Source organism: Myotis lucifugus, unplaced genomic scaffold (assembly GCF_000147115.1).
Source record: "Myotis lucifugus unplaced genomic scaffold, Myoluc2.0 scaffold_52, whole genome shotgun sequence".
NCBI classification, from domain to species: Eukaryota; Metazoa; Chordata; class Mammalia; order Chiroptera; family Vespertilionidae; genus Myotis; species Myotis lucifugus.
Genome location: NW_005871100.1, coordinates 4,086,704 through 4,106,460, shown reverse-complemented (window position 1 = coordinate 4,106,460; position 19,757 = coordinate 4,086,704). Strand labels below are relative to the sequence as shown.

The following is a 19,757-nucleotide window of genomic DNA, read 5'->3' as shown; positions in this document are numbered from 1 at the left end:
ATATTCCTTCAACCTCTGAGTGAAGCTGTATTTTCTATGGTTGAATCCTGTTTTAATCTCCACCACACCTCCTTTACCACATGGATCGCTTTTCAATATTCTTGAATCTATGGGAATCAAGAAAAGTAAAAGGCTCTCTATAGTTTGTGTCTGTATCTCCACTCAACAACTGAGATACAAACAATCGATTCACCTGAAGTTTAGAAGTACTTTACTCAGTTTTCAAACTCTCACAATGCTTCACTCAGTCTCGCTGATGAAGTTCAAGCTTTTAAACAACACATATGTTAGGGCCAGTTTTCTTATAGTGGCTGAATGGCTAATTTATAACTGGGTTCTCGGTTCTGTTTTTAATCATGACCCTGCAAGGGACCAGACTCTCTGAAGTGGATGGGAATCGATCAGACTGGAGAAAACAGAGAAAACATAGAAAGAGACCTGTGAGAGTCTTGAATGGAAACATTTCAGAAACAACTGAATGGGATCTCTACTCTTTATGGAAGGCTACCCTCAACATGTTTGCACACCAGTAGCAACCCCTCCCCACATATACCTATATTTCACCTACAGATGGGTGAGAAGTGATTACCTATGATCCTATAATACTTTACATAATTACCTGTAATTAAATGAGTGCAAGGTAAAAATAATTGACTTAAAATAATATAAAGTATTGATAACAATTACTAGGCTAAATAGGATTCTTTTTTTCATAAAAGGAAGTGTCATAGGCAACCAAGCGGCAAAAAGAGAATGGAGTGAGATGTGGTTAAGGGTACGTCCTTATAGCAATGAACGTCATTTGTATTATCCTTACTTCTTTGAATAAATTCTGATGACAGCCCTATTTCATTTCTTCATTCACTTTGGAGGCCAGATGGCATTAGAATCATTTACTTCACCTTGTTGTGCTTAATTACTACAATCAACACACTATTTTCCAAATTAATCATAACAAAGTAATTTCATTAGTAACACAGCAGGCTGTTGAATTATTAGCATCATAACAGTTTGCAAACAATTAAACTTTATTTGAACCTTAAAAATTTGCAGAGTGGAACATTATTGTAAGATCTAATGGCAATAGAGTACAAATTCAGTACAGTGCAAATAATCAAGCAAAATGCTATATAAAATATGACTTACAATCACCTTTGGAAAAAAATAGCTCTCTAACTGTTCATAGAAAAACAAATAAAAGCTAAGCAAACATAATGAGAACATAGCAATTAGCACATTTTCTAACAAGCCATGTTGTTTAGATTCACATTAATTATATTATTATGATTTGAAGAGTGTGTGATATATTGTCAAGGGTGTAAGGAAAACTTTCTCCCTGGTAGTATACAGAAGATTTCACCAAATGAATATAAAGTTGTCATGAACTGAAAGCAATGATTACTTTTCCTGTCACTCCAGTTTGAAATCTTGGTTTTCTTTCCTATCTCCCACCTGGATTCCAGTTAAAAAAGAACAAAGGCCAGAGGAGCTCAGGCAGAGGCCACACTAGATTTCTGGATCGCCACGTTCAAAGGGAGACTGTCTGGCTTGGAATCGCTGGTCATCCGTTGGCGAAGGACTCCCTCTCCTGGATTAACTGTAAAAGGAGGCAGCGAGGTTCTACACGCTCTGCATTCTGCGGGGCTTTGGGCCCAAGTGGGGGAGGGCTTCTCAGTGGCTGGGTGTGCAATGAAAAGCTGCTGCCACCTACTGGCCCAGGGCTACAATCTTCCCTGAAGCCAGAAGCAGGAAACCTGTGTCCACGCCACCAGCAAGTCCACGTTTTGTGGAAACCCACCACTGCTTTTGCTTTTCAACCTCTAGGGCTTCGAAAACCAGCCCGGTAGCCTCACCTCCGCTTGTCTTACTTTTCCCAAGATGATTTCACTCTACCCCAATGCTCTCTATTAGGACCATATTAACAAGTGCACAAATTCACATCTGAAAGCTTGAGCTCAACAATGTCTAATTTATATAAACTGGAGTTTACTTGCAATCCCTAAAATTAATATTCTTTAACATCTGAGGTGACATGATCGTGGCGTTAAGGCGATAATGGTAGATATACACTCTGAAATAGTGCCTGTAAACAGTTTTATGTAAATAATGGAGGTTTTTAAATGTTATCAGCTTGCTTGCATGGTCAGAACCTTTATCTTCATAAAGCAAAGATCCGAAAAGTTCAACAAAGGCACGTGCTAATCAGTGATTCAATATGAGAAGATTATAGCTAATCCAAATAATCATCCGTTCAGCAGTACCTTGCGATATAAGAGTAGACCAGTACCTTGTAGGCATTTAAAATACCTTTGGTTTCAAATATACATGAACAGGTGTGACAGAATTCTGCAAGTCTTGCTCAGGTAGCGGGGCGTGGGACTCCACGGTCAGGCTGCTGCTGCCCCACATACCTGCTGGTGCATGTGCTGCTGTGGTTCCCACACTGCTCCTTCCTCTGCCCTGAGCAATGCACGGCGGTGGGCTCCCTGCCCGAGCCGCGATCAGGCAGGAGGCGAGGGCTGGGTCCACTCCTCACCTCGGAGCACTGATATTCCTTATGCCCTTACGGTGGTGGAGAATAGGCGGTGGGTCGTATGAATTTTTTATTTTATTAAATTTAAACAAAGTGATGGTAGAAGATGCTGGCCAGCCCATCATCTGACCAGGGTATCTGCTATTGATACAGGACTTCACACAAACCACCGTTCCAGTCGGTGCATGTTGTAGAAGGTGGCAGCACACTACCATTCGCAATTCGATCCTGTTTCCTTCCTTGTGGTGAGATTTAACATAAAGTAAACTCGCCAACTGTAAAATTCTTTCGGGAAAACATGTTACTTTTGTGTGGAAAATAAATACTGACATAAATAATCTATAAAGCTTTAATAATGCTTTATTCTTTAAGGCTTTACTAAAGCATCTACCAAAAACTTCTACGATATCTTCAGTTTAAATTTCTATGGAAATTATACATTATAGTCTACAAAAATAACTGCTGGCCAATATTGAGAGAAGCTGTAACTCATACCAGAAGTAGCAGTGACTACGTGGAACATATAAAATAGTGCTGAATTCTTCACACCAATCAAATGAGTAAGTAAAAACTACAATTATTTCTTTGCAAAATAGCAACAGGTCTAAGTGTACAGCTTGTATCTAATTTGCATTAATATCCTTCATTTAGTTTCACATCAGAGGGATGCTATGAATGCAGAAAGTAATGAAGACGCAGGATGATCAACAAAACAAAGAAAGGTTATGGGCTGCTGCTCTGCCTCCCCGGCGGGTCTGATTCCACAGCCTTTGCAGAGTAGCAGGAGACCGACCCCTCCTCGGCTGCGGGCAGAGGGGAAAGTTCATGATCATTTTTTTCTTCGACCAAAACGTTGATCTTTCCTGTTTAGGAAAAAAATACATTTTTTTAGCCAAGGAAAAATGCATGTTTACTCAGCCTTCTTTCTGTCAACTGGGCTCCTCAGAAAGGCCATAAAAAGTGGTATTTTACTAAAGAGGAGGAGGTTTGGATTATCACAGGGACTTTCTCTTAATAATCTATTTCCAAAGTAAATTCTACAAAATTATTTTAAAAATTGAACCAGACTCCTTTTTAAAAAGAAGAAAATGATTTGGAAGCATAATCTCCATGTTATCAGAAAACTACCAAGACTCAGAAAAAGGCAAAGACTCATAATGCAGAGACCAAGAGAACATATGAGCTATTACAGAATATTGGATTAAAATGTACTTACCCAGGACTCTCAGATATCATACATCTCCATTATGTAGGCTTTCGGCACCAAGCCAATGGCTCCCTTCATTTCTCCTACCCACCAGCCATATCTATTGTATTCCTAATTGAAAACAATATGCAATATTAACCTTTAGGCTGGTGGAAGTACAATGTCCTTTGTGTGCAACTTCTGAGAAATGTTATTTCTTTTTATAAAGTTACAAGAGCTTGAGCTGCAAATTGAAACATTTTCATCTTTTTTTGTTCCTGGACACTTTAAAAATGCGGCTAGGCAAAGATTTAAATTAAAGTATAAGACAAAGCCTGTTTATTACTGGGTGTAGAACACAGAAACAGTCACTTATAAGAACCTAACAAGTGAATCAACCTCCCTCCCTGATTCCCTCCCTCCTTCTTTCCCTCCCTCCTTCCCTCTTTCCCTCTCTCTTCTCTGCTAGGGGCTGCAGGGTCACAGCCAGGATCCTTTGGATACTACCTTTGCCTTCAAGAAGCTTACCATCTAGCAAGGATAGAATTTATTTTTCACAATAAATTACTTAATTCCTATTTAAACTCTTATGACCAAAAATGATTAGAATATAGAGGTATGCCTCTTCTTAAGAAAATCTTGTATAAGCACATAGACATTTTAAACAGACAAATTAGAGAAAATAAGGAAACACTAATAACGCGTCCCCCCAATTCTTAATAAAACCATTCACAAAAGGGCTCCTTTAAGAAAGCTTCCCTAAGGCATCTGTTGTCTTTTATTGATCATAAACTACAATAGATAAAGGATGGGGAGAAGGAATTTAAAGATGGTGTTAGATTCTCCCTTACAGTAGAAGATTAATGGGAAATAAAAGTATCCCAAGTTATAAAGGCGAAATACTAACCCAGCTGTAAAAGAGAGCGAGTGAAGGGCCACCTCGCCTTTACCGTGTCCTGTGAGATAGGCCTGCACCTCCGCTCCTCCCCTTTGCCTCCACGGCAGACACACCACTGCTTTAGGCACCGTGAGCACTCTGTAACCAGTCTCATAGGTCTGCCAGGTTGACTAATGTACTTTTATCTCAAACTTATTTCTGCTTCGTGAGAAAAACAAAGTAAAATGAATTACAAGTTTCAAGAATAATATCTTTCCAAAGCAATACTCTACAAAAGCATTGGAGGACCCAAATTTAATTTTTCCTAAAGATAAATTTTTAAAATCAATCCCCAAAGTAAGTCAATAGGCTATGATTTTCCAACATCTGAGTCCCAGATAAATGGGTCGCTTGTGGGAGGGAATGTTAATCCAGGCACAGACTTAGCATCTGTGCTGATTAGGATGCCACTGACCGTCAGAAAGGAAAATCACAGTCCTTCAGTACAAATGCAGCAGCTTTAAGTGTGTACTGATACGCAGTCTATCGATAGATTATGGGGCTAAGTCTACATGTGCTTTTTGAACTGTGACGTACCAGAATGAGGTTTACTCAAAGAACAGGGTGGAAGGAGAGGGGACAAAGGCTTCTGATTCTAACGAGAGCACATCTGGCTCATGATTTGAAGTTTAAAAGTTCTCTGATCGTGTGAACTTAGTGGACAAAACTGCCTAAGAAACGGACAGAGTCTGATGCCCAGAACTCAGTGGTGATGACTATCATGTATGTAGGCTGTATTTACCAGAAGAAAATACCAACTTACTGAAAGCTAAGATTAGCAACCATTATACCCTAATAGGTACCTAATAAAACTGCCCTTTTCAATTTTTAAGGCAATGAGTACAATTAGAGCCTACTGCTTAACAAAACAAACGTATTTAACCTTTCAGAGGCCAAAGTCTTACCTTGTAAAATCTCAAAATAGATGGTTAATAGGGTAAACGTAAGTGTGAGAGCTCTGACCCAACACCGGTCTGTTTTTCCAACTGATTATTGGAAGGAGTGAAGAAATTAAGGCCCGAAAGGACAGGCACAGAACACATGCAGTGAGAGGCATATTATGACCCAAACCTGCTTTTAGAGAAGAGCCCACAACCTGGCTCTCAATGTTTAGATTCCAATTACAAACCAGAAAGTCTATAATATTCTGCTGTGGTTATAACCTGTGCTCTCAGTTAAAGATATAGTATTGTTCCCAAGAAGCTGACTCACACCCAAATTTAAGAAATTGATTTCCAACAAATCACTTCAACAAAGGACCGATGGCATTCTTCACACGTGAGAGCATTCTGCCTGACAGTAACGGGTAGGATTCATTAAGTGGGAAACACGGTAGTAAACAGCAGGGAGGAGCTTAGCCAGCTGTAAACAGGTCTCTTAAAAGAAACATTCCAGGGGGGAAAAAAATAAAGTTCTAGACTGAAATCCTCTTAAATGCTTCACTTAATTAATTTAAAATGATTGAAAACCATATGAAATACACACCTCATAAAAGTACTCTAAAATATCACAGGTTTAAATCAGAAAAAGGTATAAATAAAAAACCAGAGTGTTTATTACTTTGCATTTGTAAAGGATTCCATATAATACTCCTGTGTGGAATTAAGAGGTAAGATAAAATACAGTGAGGTAAAAATCTAGTAGGCAAATTTATGGGTTTACACCGCGGCCGCAAGAGCACGTCGACAAGACTGCAAACACAGAAGCTGTTACTTTTATCATTACCATCCTCTGTATGAGCCTCCTGAGCAACATGAATCCCAATTAAACCATTTGCAGCCGATAAAAGGGGAGGAAGATGCTTCTTGGAGTACAGTATTCTCAACTTCAGCCTGAAGATTCACTATCATACGAGGCTGCCTTTGAAGAAGGAAATCGGCCTTTCTCTGCCTTCCCCCAAACAAATGTGATTCTGAATGATAGATTACTTACAGTGGAAAATAATACAATCCACACAATCTCGTCTTGCAGTCCACATACTGAGTATAGATAGGATTGTTCTAAAAGTCACAGGTGGGTCATTAAAAAATACAGCAACTCTCAAGCCTGATCTTGTTCATAAACAAAAAATAAAGAGACAGAACCATAGCAGGCTGCCATCTGAATCTCTGAAAAGTTAGGAAGCATCATGTCATCTCATGGCTCACGAGAGCTCAGGTACAAGAAGATCTGCCATCTGGTATCCCTCACCCTCCTCGGCTCTTAACGTCAACTGAATGCTAGCGTAGGCCAGTGACTGCACTTCAGCAGGACTGATAAAATAATGAAGAGTCCTTTAATCTACAGGAAACCATTCTAGTCAATTTATAAGAAATATTGCATCCCTTTGTAGGACGTGTAATTATTTTCTATTAATCATGTGCTATAAAGCTACATTATGCGGTTATTCTGTTATCACTGGGAAGGGGCCTGCAGTCAGCTTCTGACAATGTTAGGTAATTACTGACACAAAGCTTCTTTCTCTTCCTGTAGTAATGCCTTCGCGATCCAGAGGTGTAGGGATGCTGATTGTCTGAAAACAGCGCTCAAATGGAATTCAATATCTGCCACATGGATGGCTTCGAGGCGAAATGTGATGTGGCAGTCAAAGCAAAAAGCCCAACGCCCAGTCATCCGCGGGAATCATCGTAAAGCCGCCCCAAATAGTTGTGATCTAACTCCTGTTTTCAATTTTCACACCATTACAATCGCTTCCATTACTTTTATTGTGTAGTTAAAATTTTAGGCCTAGATTAATAGGTATTCAGCAATAGATTAAAGTGATTGAGTAGTAAGGTAGGGAAAAGGCACTAGTTTTGATAGAGTGAAACGGGGTCCTGAGCCAGCACCATAGTAGACGTAGGCCCGTGTTCACTCACTGACTGAATCCCGGTCTGTGCATGTGTTATTTTACACTTACCGGAGGCCCGACACTTACTACTTAAACCCTTTGCAGCGCCATGAGTCTCATTGTTCAAGTATGCTAACCCACTTTAGGCTAACCATATGGTAAAGGAATGGTGCCTAACAGAAACCTGAAACACCAATAAGATGCTGTGATGTGCTACTCCTTTCAGAAATTAGTTACCAATCTGTTTGAAAGCTACAGGTGTTCGAAAGGCCAGTTCTTCAAACATGTATCTCTCTTCCAACTATTCCCTGTGATATTTTCCATTTCTCAAATTATTCATACACACGGTAATAGTATGAACATTAGATAACGATTTAAAACACGGAGAACCTTTCTTCAGGTTACCTCTTTCAAGAACTTCCACCATCTCCCCACGCGCTGACTGCTGGCAGGGTGGGGGAAGCCACGCGAGGAGGCCACAGGCAGTGCACCGAGGAGCTAGTGGAAGGTCTTGAGCAGCAGAGTAAGCTGACAAAGGCAGTTCCCGAGATGAACAGAGAGGCAGAACTGATGCTGCAACAATCCAGGTGAGGTGAGGAGGCCTGAGCAAGCGTGGTGACGGCTGGCATGGAAGGGGTGGGTGAGCCTGGGGGCAGTTATCAGTCGTGTGTTGGTTGGTGAAATACACTGAGTACCAAGGCCACCTTCTACTGAGCCTGATTTGATCTTTCTTTGCTGACAGTACCTATGAATCATCAAGTGAAGTCTCCTTTCATCACCACTTACCATATCAATAGATGCCGAAAAGGGATTCAATAAAATCCAGCACCTATTTATGGTAAAAACTCTTGGCAAAGTGGGAATAGAGGGACTATACATCAGCATAAGAAAAGCCATATGTCACAAACCCAAAGCCAAAATCAGACTCAACTGGCGAAAACTAAAAGCGTTATCCTTAAGATCGGGAACCAGACAGGGATGTGCACTTTTACCACTCTATTCAAAATAGTTCTGGAAGTCCTAGCCACAGCAATCAGACAAGAAGAAGAAATAAAAGGCATCCAAACTAGAAAGAAGTAAAACCATCATTATTTGTAGATGACATGATACTGTATATAGAGAATACTAAAGAATCCACCAAAAACTACTAGAACTGATAAAGGAATTCAGTAAAGTAGCAGAATACAAAATAAAAATCCAGAAAACAGTTGCATTTTTAATCACCAATAATGAACTACCAGAAAGGGAAACTAAGAAAACAATCCCCTTTGCAACTGCATAAAAAACAAACTACCAACTCACCTAGAAATAAATTTAACCAAGGATGTAAAAGACCTGTACTCAGAAAATTATAAGACACTGAAGAAAAAAACTGAAGGCAATACAAATAAGTGGAAGCATATACTGTGTTCATGGATAGGAAGAAATCACTAAAATATCTATACTACTCAAAGCAAGCTATAGATTCAGTCCAATTCCTGTCAAGATACCAAGGACACATTTCACAGAACTAGACTAAATGTTCCAAAAATTTATATGAAATATCAAAAGAACCTGAATAGCCACAGCAATCCTGAGAAAGAACAAAGTTGGAGGGATCATGCTACCTGATATCAAACTATAATACAAGACCATAGTAATCAAAACAGCATGATATTGGCATAAAAACAGACATGCACTATAAATAATACCTTGTCTAAAGAGCTTACATGCCACCAGCAGAAATACATATATCTGTCTCCTGCAGAACTGGGAGCAAATGCCAGTTCTTTGGAGAAATGAGTTCAGTTGAACTTACTGTAAGTACCGAGGAGGTCAAGACAGAGCCCTGCAATGGGGAAACCGTGTGGCAGGTGAAAGGGACAATCGACTGGGTGTTCAGCTCCTTCCCATTCCTGTGGCTATTTTCTCGGACAACCCAGCTCTTACTAACTAGGTATGTGACCTTGGGCAATGCCCAAGTCCTTTCAGGATGATTTTTTGTTCTGTATACCTCACTCCTTGAGACCCCACAATAATCCAGTTACATATTTGATGTAAATCAGTAAGTCCAATTATTATATATTTGGACCTCATAGAGTGAAATCTGTTGTTATATTTACTACAAAATTTTTGTGTTGAGGGCATTACCTGCCACTGTTTTACTTATTATATAAAGTGGTTGAGGTCAGATAATCAGTGAACATTCTAGAAATTCATGATAATTTTTTTAAGTAGCCAGTACTGGGGAAAAACCTAGATCTGTCCTTTATGATTAAGAGAAGTTATTAGTTCCCCGTCTCTCCCTTTTTTAGTTTGGTTTCCAAGAAGCTCAGGGCGGAGTTGGAAGCTCAAATGCACAAACTCCATTGTGTCTTAAGGTCTACACAGGAGTCGTCCTTTTTTCTTTATCCTCCCCCCGCCCCACCCCCCATTATCTTGAGCCTCGAGATTTCCTCACCTCTACAGTGAAGGGCTAGCACTAAGGTTCTGCTAATTCCCTGATTCTAATTCTTTTTAATAAGTTCAGTATTATTTTAACTGCATTTTCATAACATATTAAACATCTATCTGCCATATGTTGGTATTGGAGATACAAAAACTTAGGACACACTGTCTACTTCAAATTCAGAGCTGAGAGAGATGGAGCCATGGCCCACGTAGGTGTGAAGCAGACAGAGAAAGGCTTTAGGGCCAGATCTGCGCTGATTCCAGGAGAAACTGCTTGCTAGCTGGTATCCTCAGGCAATTTGCATAGTGACCCTACTGAGCATCGGTTTCCTCATCTGCCCAATTGCACCACATACTTCACGGGGTTAGCTTAGGAATCAGACAAGCGAAAGCATATTGCATGCCTAGAGCAGCATATTGTAGGTATGCAACAGATACTTTTTCTTTTTAAAATTTGTATTGTTGACAGTATTATAGATGCTGTAGTATTTTTTTAAGTAGCCACTTCCCTCCTTTGCCCCCCTCCACCCAACCCCTGCCTCACCCCAGGCCTTCATCACATCACACTATTGTCTGTGTCCATGGAAGATGCATATATGCATATAAGTTCTTTGGTTAATCTCTTCCCATCCCCCCACCACCTCCTCTCCATGTATCCATGTCTCTGGCCCTATTTTGATCCATTTCTTCCCTCTCCCTCCCTATTAATTGCTGTAGCAAAAACCAGGGCAACAAAAAATAGAGTATTTTGGAGAGCAATCTGAGGCAGTCTGATTGTCATGGGAGCTCTCTGTCCTGCTCGGCCGAAGGGAATCTGACCTTAAAGGAATGAGCAGGGAGACATCTCGAGTAACAATGTGCCATGAATACATGGAGGGGGTTCCTAATTTTTTTTGCGGGGGGGCGGTGGAGGGCATAAGCGATTATGGATTTTTAAATTTAGGATTTTTAAAAAATGATCAGCAGAGTGTGGTGTTTTTTTTTTTTGTTTTTTTTTTAGGTGTTTTTGTTGTTTTGCTTGTGGCAAACGCTTGCTCCTTCCTTGTAGAATTCAATCACATACTAGTAGGCCCTGCAACCAGCAGCTCCCGGCCTCTCTGACGCCACCTCTGGTTTCTCCTCCACCTCTCAGCCACTGCAGGGGCTCAGCCTGCCAGCTGCCTTCCGGCACACCGTCCCCCTTCACCTGTCAGCACGGTCCTGGACCAGGCCCTCCGCTGTACGCAAGAGAAAAGAGGGAAGCACTCGCGCATGCTGTTTGCCAGGGGATAAAAGGGGTCCCAGGAGGGAACCAGGCCATCTGACTGGCCTGGTGCTGTCTCCACAGACTGCACATCTCTCCTCGGCAGAGGTGGGTGTGAACCAGCAGGTCTGCATGGCCCCTGCCTCACTGGGCTCCAGACGGCAACCTCCCTATTGGCAGCACAGGAACTAGATGCCACCACACCCCAACAATGGCAGCTACAAGTACCATGACTCTCTGTTCTCCTTCTCCCTCCGAAAGGCTACAAGGTGGGACGGCCTGCTGGGGAGCAGCCTGCGGCCAGCGCTGTGTCCTACATGGAGGTGTCCTGGTTACCCCCCAGCTGGTGGCTATGCTATTTGTGGCCAGTGGGTCAGATGGTCACACAGGAAAAACGAAGCTGAAAAGTAACCCGGTGTCGCCCTCTGCCAGGAGAGCTCAGCAAGACTCTCCTTTTATTTTACTTTCCTGGTAGGTTTGGAGCCAAGAAAAGCTCTAAGTGACTGAATCTTGACATTTTCACAATGAGAAGCAAACGATCCCAATTCGCCAGCCCTTGGAAAAAGTCACAAACAAATGGGAAAAGCATCAATGCTTGGAATTCCGACCAAGGCACACTAAAAAATAATAATGACAACAAAAATTTTAGAAGCTCTTTTACTGTTCATTAGTGAACAGTGTCAACCCTACATTTCCTGTCTCTGACTTCATAAAACATTTTTCAAAAAGCTGTAAAGCTCAAGTCACATGCCCTCGACTAGATAAAATATCCCAGGATTCCTGACTCTCGTGCTTTCCTGCTAATGCCAGATGAAGTTCATGCCTCCTTCCTGCTGAAGCGTAGCTCTCCTGTCATTAGGTCTCTAAAACTAATTTATTGCTTTAAAAGTAAGAATAGGAATGTGGTTAGCAATTTACCGATGAGCACAGATTGAAAGATAAACTAAGGGAGGATGTAAAATCCAGAACAGCAAGTAGAATAGCATACCAGAGAGGTATGCAGGGCCACAAACATGCCTATAGCTATCTACCCTGGATCCTGCTATTAAAATCATAAAATTTCACAAACACAGTTCTAGGGAAATACTATTAAGGATGAGAAGATGTCCATGTTGAAGGTGGTAATACAATTGAAGTGCAAACTGGTAAGAGAATTTAGCATGATTTTAAACAACCCAATTCCTTTAAAAAATTAAAAGATTTTCTACTCAAAAATGATTTTTCCCCCCTATCAAATGAATCTGAAACCAGGCCTTGTTTCAGAGTTCATTCACTAACAAGGCAGTTGTCATTAAAATGACAAATCCCAGTTTTATTCACCCCAGAAAAAGTGCTCTATTTGGGGGTTGGGGGATTTCTAAATCTCCACTGAACTATTGAAATATATAAAGTATTTATTTTAACACATAAAAAAACCCAGCAGCAACCCTTATGAAAAGAACTGTACGCAAAATGCTATGACCGGCTCGCTTTTTTAGGCAAGCAGTATTTAGATTTATTATTAGCGAGGTTCAAAGGTTAAAACTAAGAAAATGCGGGACTCTTGGAAGGAGGAGCTAGCGCAGCCAGGGATCATGTGACAGCTGCTATTGGAAAATGTTAAAAAGGCAAAGGGGGAGAACGGGGTATCTGCCTACTCTCCTTCCTTTACTGCAGCATTTGATTTTCACCAAAAATTTAAAAAGAAAGGCTAAGATGTGTACAACTCTCAGAAGAGGCCCCAAAGAAATAAATCAGCCCCAGGCTGACGGAGCACAGCTGACACCCATCACGGCTTCCTTGCAAAGACAGAAGAAGGCTGCATTTAAAAATGAAACCACATCTCTGTAGTGAATTTCAATGAAGACAGCCTAATCGCAAACCAGTTAGATCTTTTTCTGTCACTACACTTACAAAATTAAAACACTCTTTATTATAATGTGTGCCATTTTGTTTCATGATTCATTTAAATGTTTATTTATATGGAAAGAATACATTTTTCTTAAACTATCTTGTGTTGCCTTTTTTACAAAAGTATTTTCAGAACTTACAACCTTCCAGAAGGCAAGGCAAACAGAGATAATTAAATGTTGCAAATTATACATCAGTTAATTATTAAAAGCAAGTTATGTATCTTTAAAATCTTTTAAAGGGTGTTATTAGAAAAGCTGTGGCTTTAATTTCTTTATAAAGTATACATTTTCTATGTCTCCATAAATATTGTGTTAGACTCTTTAAAATGTATTCTTCCTTATGTATACAATTTTTACATTTAATTCAGAATGATGAAAAAATTTCATGATTAATGCTAATATTTTATTGACATGAGATACGAAAGTAATAGCCCATGGCTGGATTTAAAGTTGGATTTATGACATCATTTTGATTGTGCACATTAGCTGCAATTACCTGCACCACTCATTCTGGGCCACTAGATGGTGTAACAAATAGATTAAAAACAGTAACATTGCATTCCATCATCAGGACATCTAAATATAACTCTGAGAAAGACTAAACAAATTTCTAGGCATATAACAATGCTAGTGATTTCTATACTAATTCTAATTTTTAAAAATCTATCAATATATATGTGATCAGCTCTACTTTGATCTAGAAACAAACCCCTTTGAGCAATTTTTCACTCTCTCCTACTAAGGGCCTTGAGTTCTGAATTTACAGTAATGCCAAGAATTTAAATTGCTGTCATCATTCATATATTAAGTGAACTTATGATATTCACTTATGGTCTATGTTTGCCAAGTTTTTTATAAAAACTAGAAGGCCAAACCAAATAAAAATTTAGTCTCCAGAGATTCCAATCTGAACTTGCCCAAAGCAAAGTGAAAGAGTCATTCTTCACAAACATATACTCACCCTTAAAGCAACCAGACAACCAACTGCCGGAACACCCATCAAGGGCCCAGAATTAGTCCAAATTCCTTAGAGGGAGAGCTAAGTGTCTTTATTCTCACCCTCACTGAGATACCTCTGGTAGATTCCACTAGGTGCACAGCTGGGTAAATATGGACAGCCACTCAGCCGATGGTGGTGATGTGTGTAATAGCCCCTATGCCGGACCACCACTAACCTGGGCTCTATGATCAGGCTTCACAGATAAAATTGCAATCTCCACAAAACAGTTTTGGGAGCACTGGAATTACCTCCCCGGGAGTCCTAGAAGTGTAGCACACATATATGATTATCTTTTTAATTTCATATTAACAGGAAATTGTTTCGAAGGCAATGGGAGGACTGAGACCTGCCCATGGAGATGCTGCCTGCTTCACAGCCCCTCCTGGAGGCTGGTACTCCGAGGCTTTCAGCAACAAAGACAACCTGGTTCAGAGAGACGACTTTAAGAACAGACCCACCTGGGCTTCATGAGTTTCACATTTTACCATCTATAATAATAAAAGTGTAATATGCTAATTAGACTGGACATCCTTCCGGACGAAGCCGACGCTGCAAGGGAAGCCTGGGTCCCAGGTGCCAGAGGGAAGCTGGTGCCGGCAGCCGGGGGAAGGAAGGCCTACTCTTGCACGAATTTCGTGCATTGGGCCTCTAGTAGGAATATAATGGGCATCTGCCATTTGCTCCTCTAATATGAGATTCCAAGTGAAAGCTAATCAACCTTTTAATTTTATACACAATTGCAGCTAAATTAGGTGAAAGAAGCTGTGAGCTAAGTAAATTTGAGGAATGATGCCAAGGAAGTTTGTCAAGAACTGAAACTAGCCTGGCTGGTGTGGCTCAGTGGTTGAGTGGTGACCTATGAACCAGGAGGTCACGTTTCGATTCTCAGTCAGGACACATGACCAGGTTGCGAGCTCGATCGCCAGTGTGGGGCATGCAGGAGGCAGCCAATCAATGATTCTCTCTCATCATTGATGTTTCTATCTCTCTCTCCCTCTCCTTTCCTCTCTGAAATCAATAAAAATATACATTTTTTAAAAAGAACTGAAACTAATCAGTTTGGTTCCTATATTAAGTAATTAAGTAAAAAAAATGTTGTCTTAACTCAGGCAATCAAGTGCTTAATAAATCAAGTGCTTAATAATAGGCTGAAGGCGAGAGTTGTGATATGGCCATCTAGAGCTTCCCAGAACTGAAAGTGTCTTTCAAAAATATATATTAAAAAATCTCACACTAATGAGCAGAGGACTGAGAAATAAAATATAACTCTTAGCTTTGGGCACCTCAACCAGCAATTATCACAGTTGGCTATATGTATTTACTCACCAAATATTTCCCCCAATATGTGGTCATATCGTATTTCTTTTGCATTCCTGGTGCTTAGAATGGGACCTGGCCCATTATAGGTACTTTATGATGGTTTCAAATTAAACACAAGGATGAAAAGAAGGGGGAGAGAGAGGGAGGGAGGAGGAAAAAAGAGAGAGGGATGGAAGAAGGAAGGAAGATACAAGCACAAGATGAAAACAGCAGAGAGCCCTGGTCTGGAAGTCAAGATGCCTTGTGAAGTACAGGCTCTGGCACTCTCTTGACCCAAGTCCCTTACCTGTAAAAACCACAAACAGACGATCCCTAAGATCCCTCGCTCAATCGTTCTATGACTCTCTGCTATGGTTTTATGCACCAGCCAACAAATGTTAAAATTCTCTTCTGTATCTAACAATCATAGCATCTTTCTGAAAAGTCCAAAATATTTCTCTAATCAAGAAACCACATTAAATTCCCAGACTTATGTATTATACAACATTTTCATACTTATAGTTTCCATGTGTCATCTGTTTTTAAATCGCCTCATAAAGGAGACTGAAGGGGGTATTTTTTAACCCCCACATAACAGTAGGGAAAGTTAAAATGTGAAGATTAAGTGGGCTCACTCATGTCATCAGAAGTATAATCACAAAAAGAAACTTTTAGATCGAAGGACAGAAAGATTTTGAATAACCCAGTATCTTAAAGAGGCACAGACATGATTTTTCATATATAAAGATGAGTTCATGCAATGTACTTTGCTATTATGTTTACAAATACAATTATGTTAAACTTAAAAAAAGAATTACCTAAACCCGTCTGAGTAGAAAAGCATTGCTCTTAAATTGTCGGAACACCCCATGTATTTACATAAAGATGAAAAGCTTATTCTATAAACACGGTGTTTCCAGTAGTGAATGGCAGGCAAAATCAGAATAAGCACACAGAAGAATAAAGAGGAAGAGGAAAGAAAAACATAATAAATAACCTAATACCTTACAATGTTAACTTGCACATAAGTATATTGTTTCTGGAGAAGGCAGTGTGGATGGGAGCCAAAGGCTCAAGTGATAGGTAAACACACTGCTAAGTTGAATCCTGTTATCTGATTGTGTTTAAATTTTGATTATATTTCACTTGACAAAATAATTAATTATTGTGAACTCCCGATTGTTAACAAGGACCTAGAAGAATTCCGATTGGCACTTTCCCCAGGGTTGCGATCCAAATGCCTAACAACCTAGTTGTGTAGTCACCCTTTACAGCTGTCATTCTCGGGTGTCTTCTTACCTTGCTCAGAATGTAAATCACATCCCCACGTTTAAATGACAACTCGTCAGAAAGAGCACCTGTGCAGTCCCACAAACCCTGGTAAAAGTTAGCGTAATCGGTGCTTTTGTCTCCTAGGAAGAAGAGAGAGAAAACATGAGTTAGGGCTTTCGTGCAGTGGGCCCTCATTCAAAAATGAACCAAGAGAAAGGAAGGGGCCACCCCAAACCACCACAATATTCTAAAAAATTCACTCCTCAGAGAAAATTTTTATTCCCTCCATACAAGAATCCTACTTCTACTGTCATCTAATTAAGGTCCATTTTCCAAAAGACCTGATGTTGAATGTCTGTTTTTTCTCTTTCTCTAAATTTGTTGTTCCCCTAAAACCTGTAATTGCACTGTTTTCTCATCATACCAGCACCTAAAAGTGACTTCCCACTTGTTTTACAGACGAACCTCAGCCCCCTGGCAACATGCTTTGAAGATGAGACTCACACTGCACAGTGAGCAACAGCCACGAGACGTGAGAGACACACTGTGTGCGAAGTAACCGCCTTTACGGAATCGGGGCACTTCAGACAAACGATGATAACAAAGGGGCTCAGGTGCAAATCTAACCCAAACTAGGGGACGCTTCTTTAAAAATCCTAAAACCGAAAGCTAGTTTCAGGAAAAGGATAAAGTGGAAATAATACGAAGGGTAACTCCAGCTCTTCTCTTTGGGGACTTGTGGACCCAAAGCCTCTCAAAGTTATTTTACAAATATTTTAGCAACTTAGACATTGTCAGTCCTGAAGCTGCATTTCTCAAGATGCCTGTCAGCCCCAGTTTAGGACATTAGGCTCTGAATAAACATGCAACATACACTGGAGTTATCAGCTCATCCTTCTAACAGCATAAGCACAATGGATGTGATGTGCTCAAGCTGCCATACAGACCATTAACTGATTGATTATTTAGCGCTCTCCGCTCTGTAATACCACAATAAACCGGGTAATAAATGCTTTGTCACTTATACAATGTGGTGCTCCTGAAACACAGCACAGAGTGAAGTACACTGGGTGCTTTTGTTACACAGAGAACTGCTTCCTGTTTTTAATTTCATGATAATTGAGTTTTGATGAGTTAACGCAAAAAGAATGCAAGCAAAGAGAATGCAAGTGATATCACTAAGATGTCCGTGTATTCACTAACCAGGCAGAACACATACGGGCTGACAACTTCCATCATTGCGTGTCATCTTTGAATTCTGAGGGGATAACTGTGGAGACACATGCTGGATCGGGGTTGTCATCCTAGTTTTGTTAGATGGCTCTCAAACAGCAGGCTCGTTGGCAATTCCAACACAACTAGGCACATTAGCATGTCATTAGGGCGTTCGTCTTATGACACATGGTTTGTGATATGTACAAAGTGCTATGTTCATTCGAAATTTTTAAAATTCTCTTTAATAGAGGAAATATTTTTTAAAGCCAAGGAGAAAATCTGAACAACAGGGGGTCTGAATATTAGGAAGTAAGATGCTACTTTGCAAATATACTTTTAAGAAAATAAACAAGGACTAGAATACACAACCTAGTAAAATCCTCCTATGAATTTTTTTCTCTCGTTTTCTAAGAATTAAAACAAAGAGAGGGAGGGGAGGAGGGAAATGGGAGGGGGGAGACAGCGAGGGGGTGAGGGAGGGCGGCAGAGAGAGACGAACCTTGTTGACCTCTCCGCTCTAGCATTTGAGCACCCATCACCGCTACCAGCAGGGATGTGCACAAGCCTGGGAATCCAACCAAGAACTAACAATGCTGTGTCCGCCTTCATTACATTCCCCCCTAAAGCGTATCTGAAGTAAATTCCATAAATGGACACTAGAGGGCACTCTGGCTGGACAGATCACTCCAAACATTGTCAATTTTTTTTTTTAGAAAAAAATTACTTAATAATAAAGTGACTGATTTCCTTTAAAAACCACTTATTTAGACAAATAGAGATTTAGAAGCTGAAACATCCTAGTCAGATTAAATCAACTGCTAAATGGGTCAAATGTTGCGCCCCATGCAGTCCGTCAGTGTCAGTTTAAAAGTCCAGGAATTAGAGCAGAGAGAGGATGACATCATTTCACATGCATGGCCCTCCCCCACCGTCACTGGCCAGGAGGTAAGAGGATCTAAATAGTTGAGGCTCCCGTGTGTTCCCCATGCCGCTCAGCCTTAGGCTTGATCCAAAAAGGCTGAAGAAACGAAACTTGGGCTAAAACCTAGAGTAGAAGTGGTGGCTTGGCCAGGGCATCCCAGCAGCTTCCCCAGCTGTCTAGCCCGCTGCCTGCTCTTCCCTTTTTCAGACTCTCTCACAACAGTTTCTCATTCGATAGATTTTCTAAAGGTGGGGGGAAGGAAGGAAGGAAGAAGAAAAGTATATGATCATTTCTAATGCATAATAATCCTTATCACTTTGGGGTCTCTCTTCCTCTCGATGCGCTTGGTGAAACTCCCATTAACACTAATGGGAGTTGCAGGAGCACAGGAGGGGCACGGAGCCCCCCACCGCGTGCAAGATGCATCTCTCCCTAGATGTGCATCAAGAGCATTTCATTAACTCTCACTGCCGTGGAGGCGGCGGAGCTAGCGGCGTGGCGGTGCCGGGAAAAGATGCGTTTTCCTCTGCGCTCTCCCTAACCTTGATGATGATGTTACCCAAAGACCAGCCTCATTTCTGGGTCCCATATGTGAGCTCTGTTGAGGAATAATAAGCTGTTTGTGTCACGTGCTGCCTGGGCCTACACTTTACCATTCTCTCTCTGTCAGCTGGACGAGCTATACAGCAGCATCGCCGCTGGGGAGAACCAGGCAGCGGATGCTGCTTCGCCTTGGTCTCCTCTAGAAAGTAATGCTCAAATCCTTGGTATCAATTCTAGACATAAAATTAGGGCGAGTCTTGTTCCTTGCTGCTCTGGTTTACTTTTTAAAATTTTCATTGTGGCTAAACAGACACCAAGAAATTGTGCCTAGACGTGGCCTCAGAAGCACCGTCGGCTCACCGAAGGAACCCTGCTCACCTACACTCGGAAAATGCATCCAGGGAAAGTATGTTTTTTAAAAAACAACAGGACATGAGGTGAAGCATCATGTCATA

At 40.8% G+C, this 19,757-nt stretch overlaps 1 protein-coding gene across 1 annotated transcript in view; it reads right to left on the bottom strand.

Annotated features, from left to right (window-relative positions):
* Positions 1–1,006: 1,006 nt before the first annotated feature.
* Positions 1,007–19,757, bottom strand: part of SKAP2 (src kinase associated phosphoprotein 2) — a 149,950-nt gene continuing 131,199 nt past the window's right edge. Inside the window, exons 11-13 of the mRNA XM_006088771.3 lie at positions 16,650–16,762; positions 3,750–3,851; positions 1,007–3,396 (exon numbers count right to left, since the gene is read on the bottom strand). Coding sequence (XP_006088833.1) covers positions 3,759–3,851; positions 16,650–16,762 — 206 coding nt within the window. The 3' untranslated portion in view covers positions 1,007–3,396; positions 3,750–3,758. The remainder of the gene's footprint in view (positions 3,397–3,749; positions 3,852–16,649; positions 16,763–19,757) is intronic.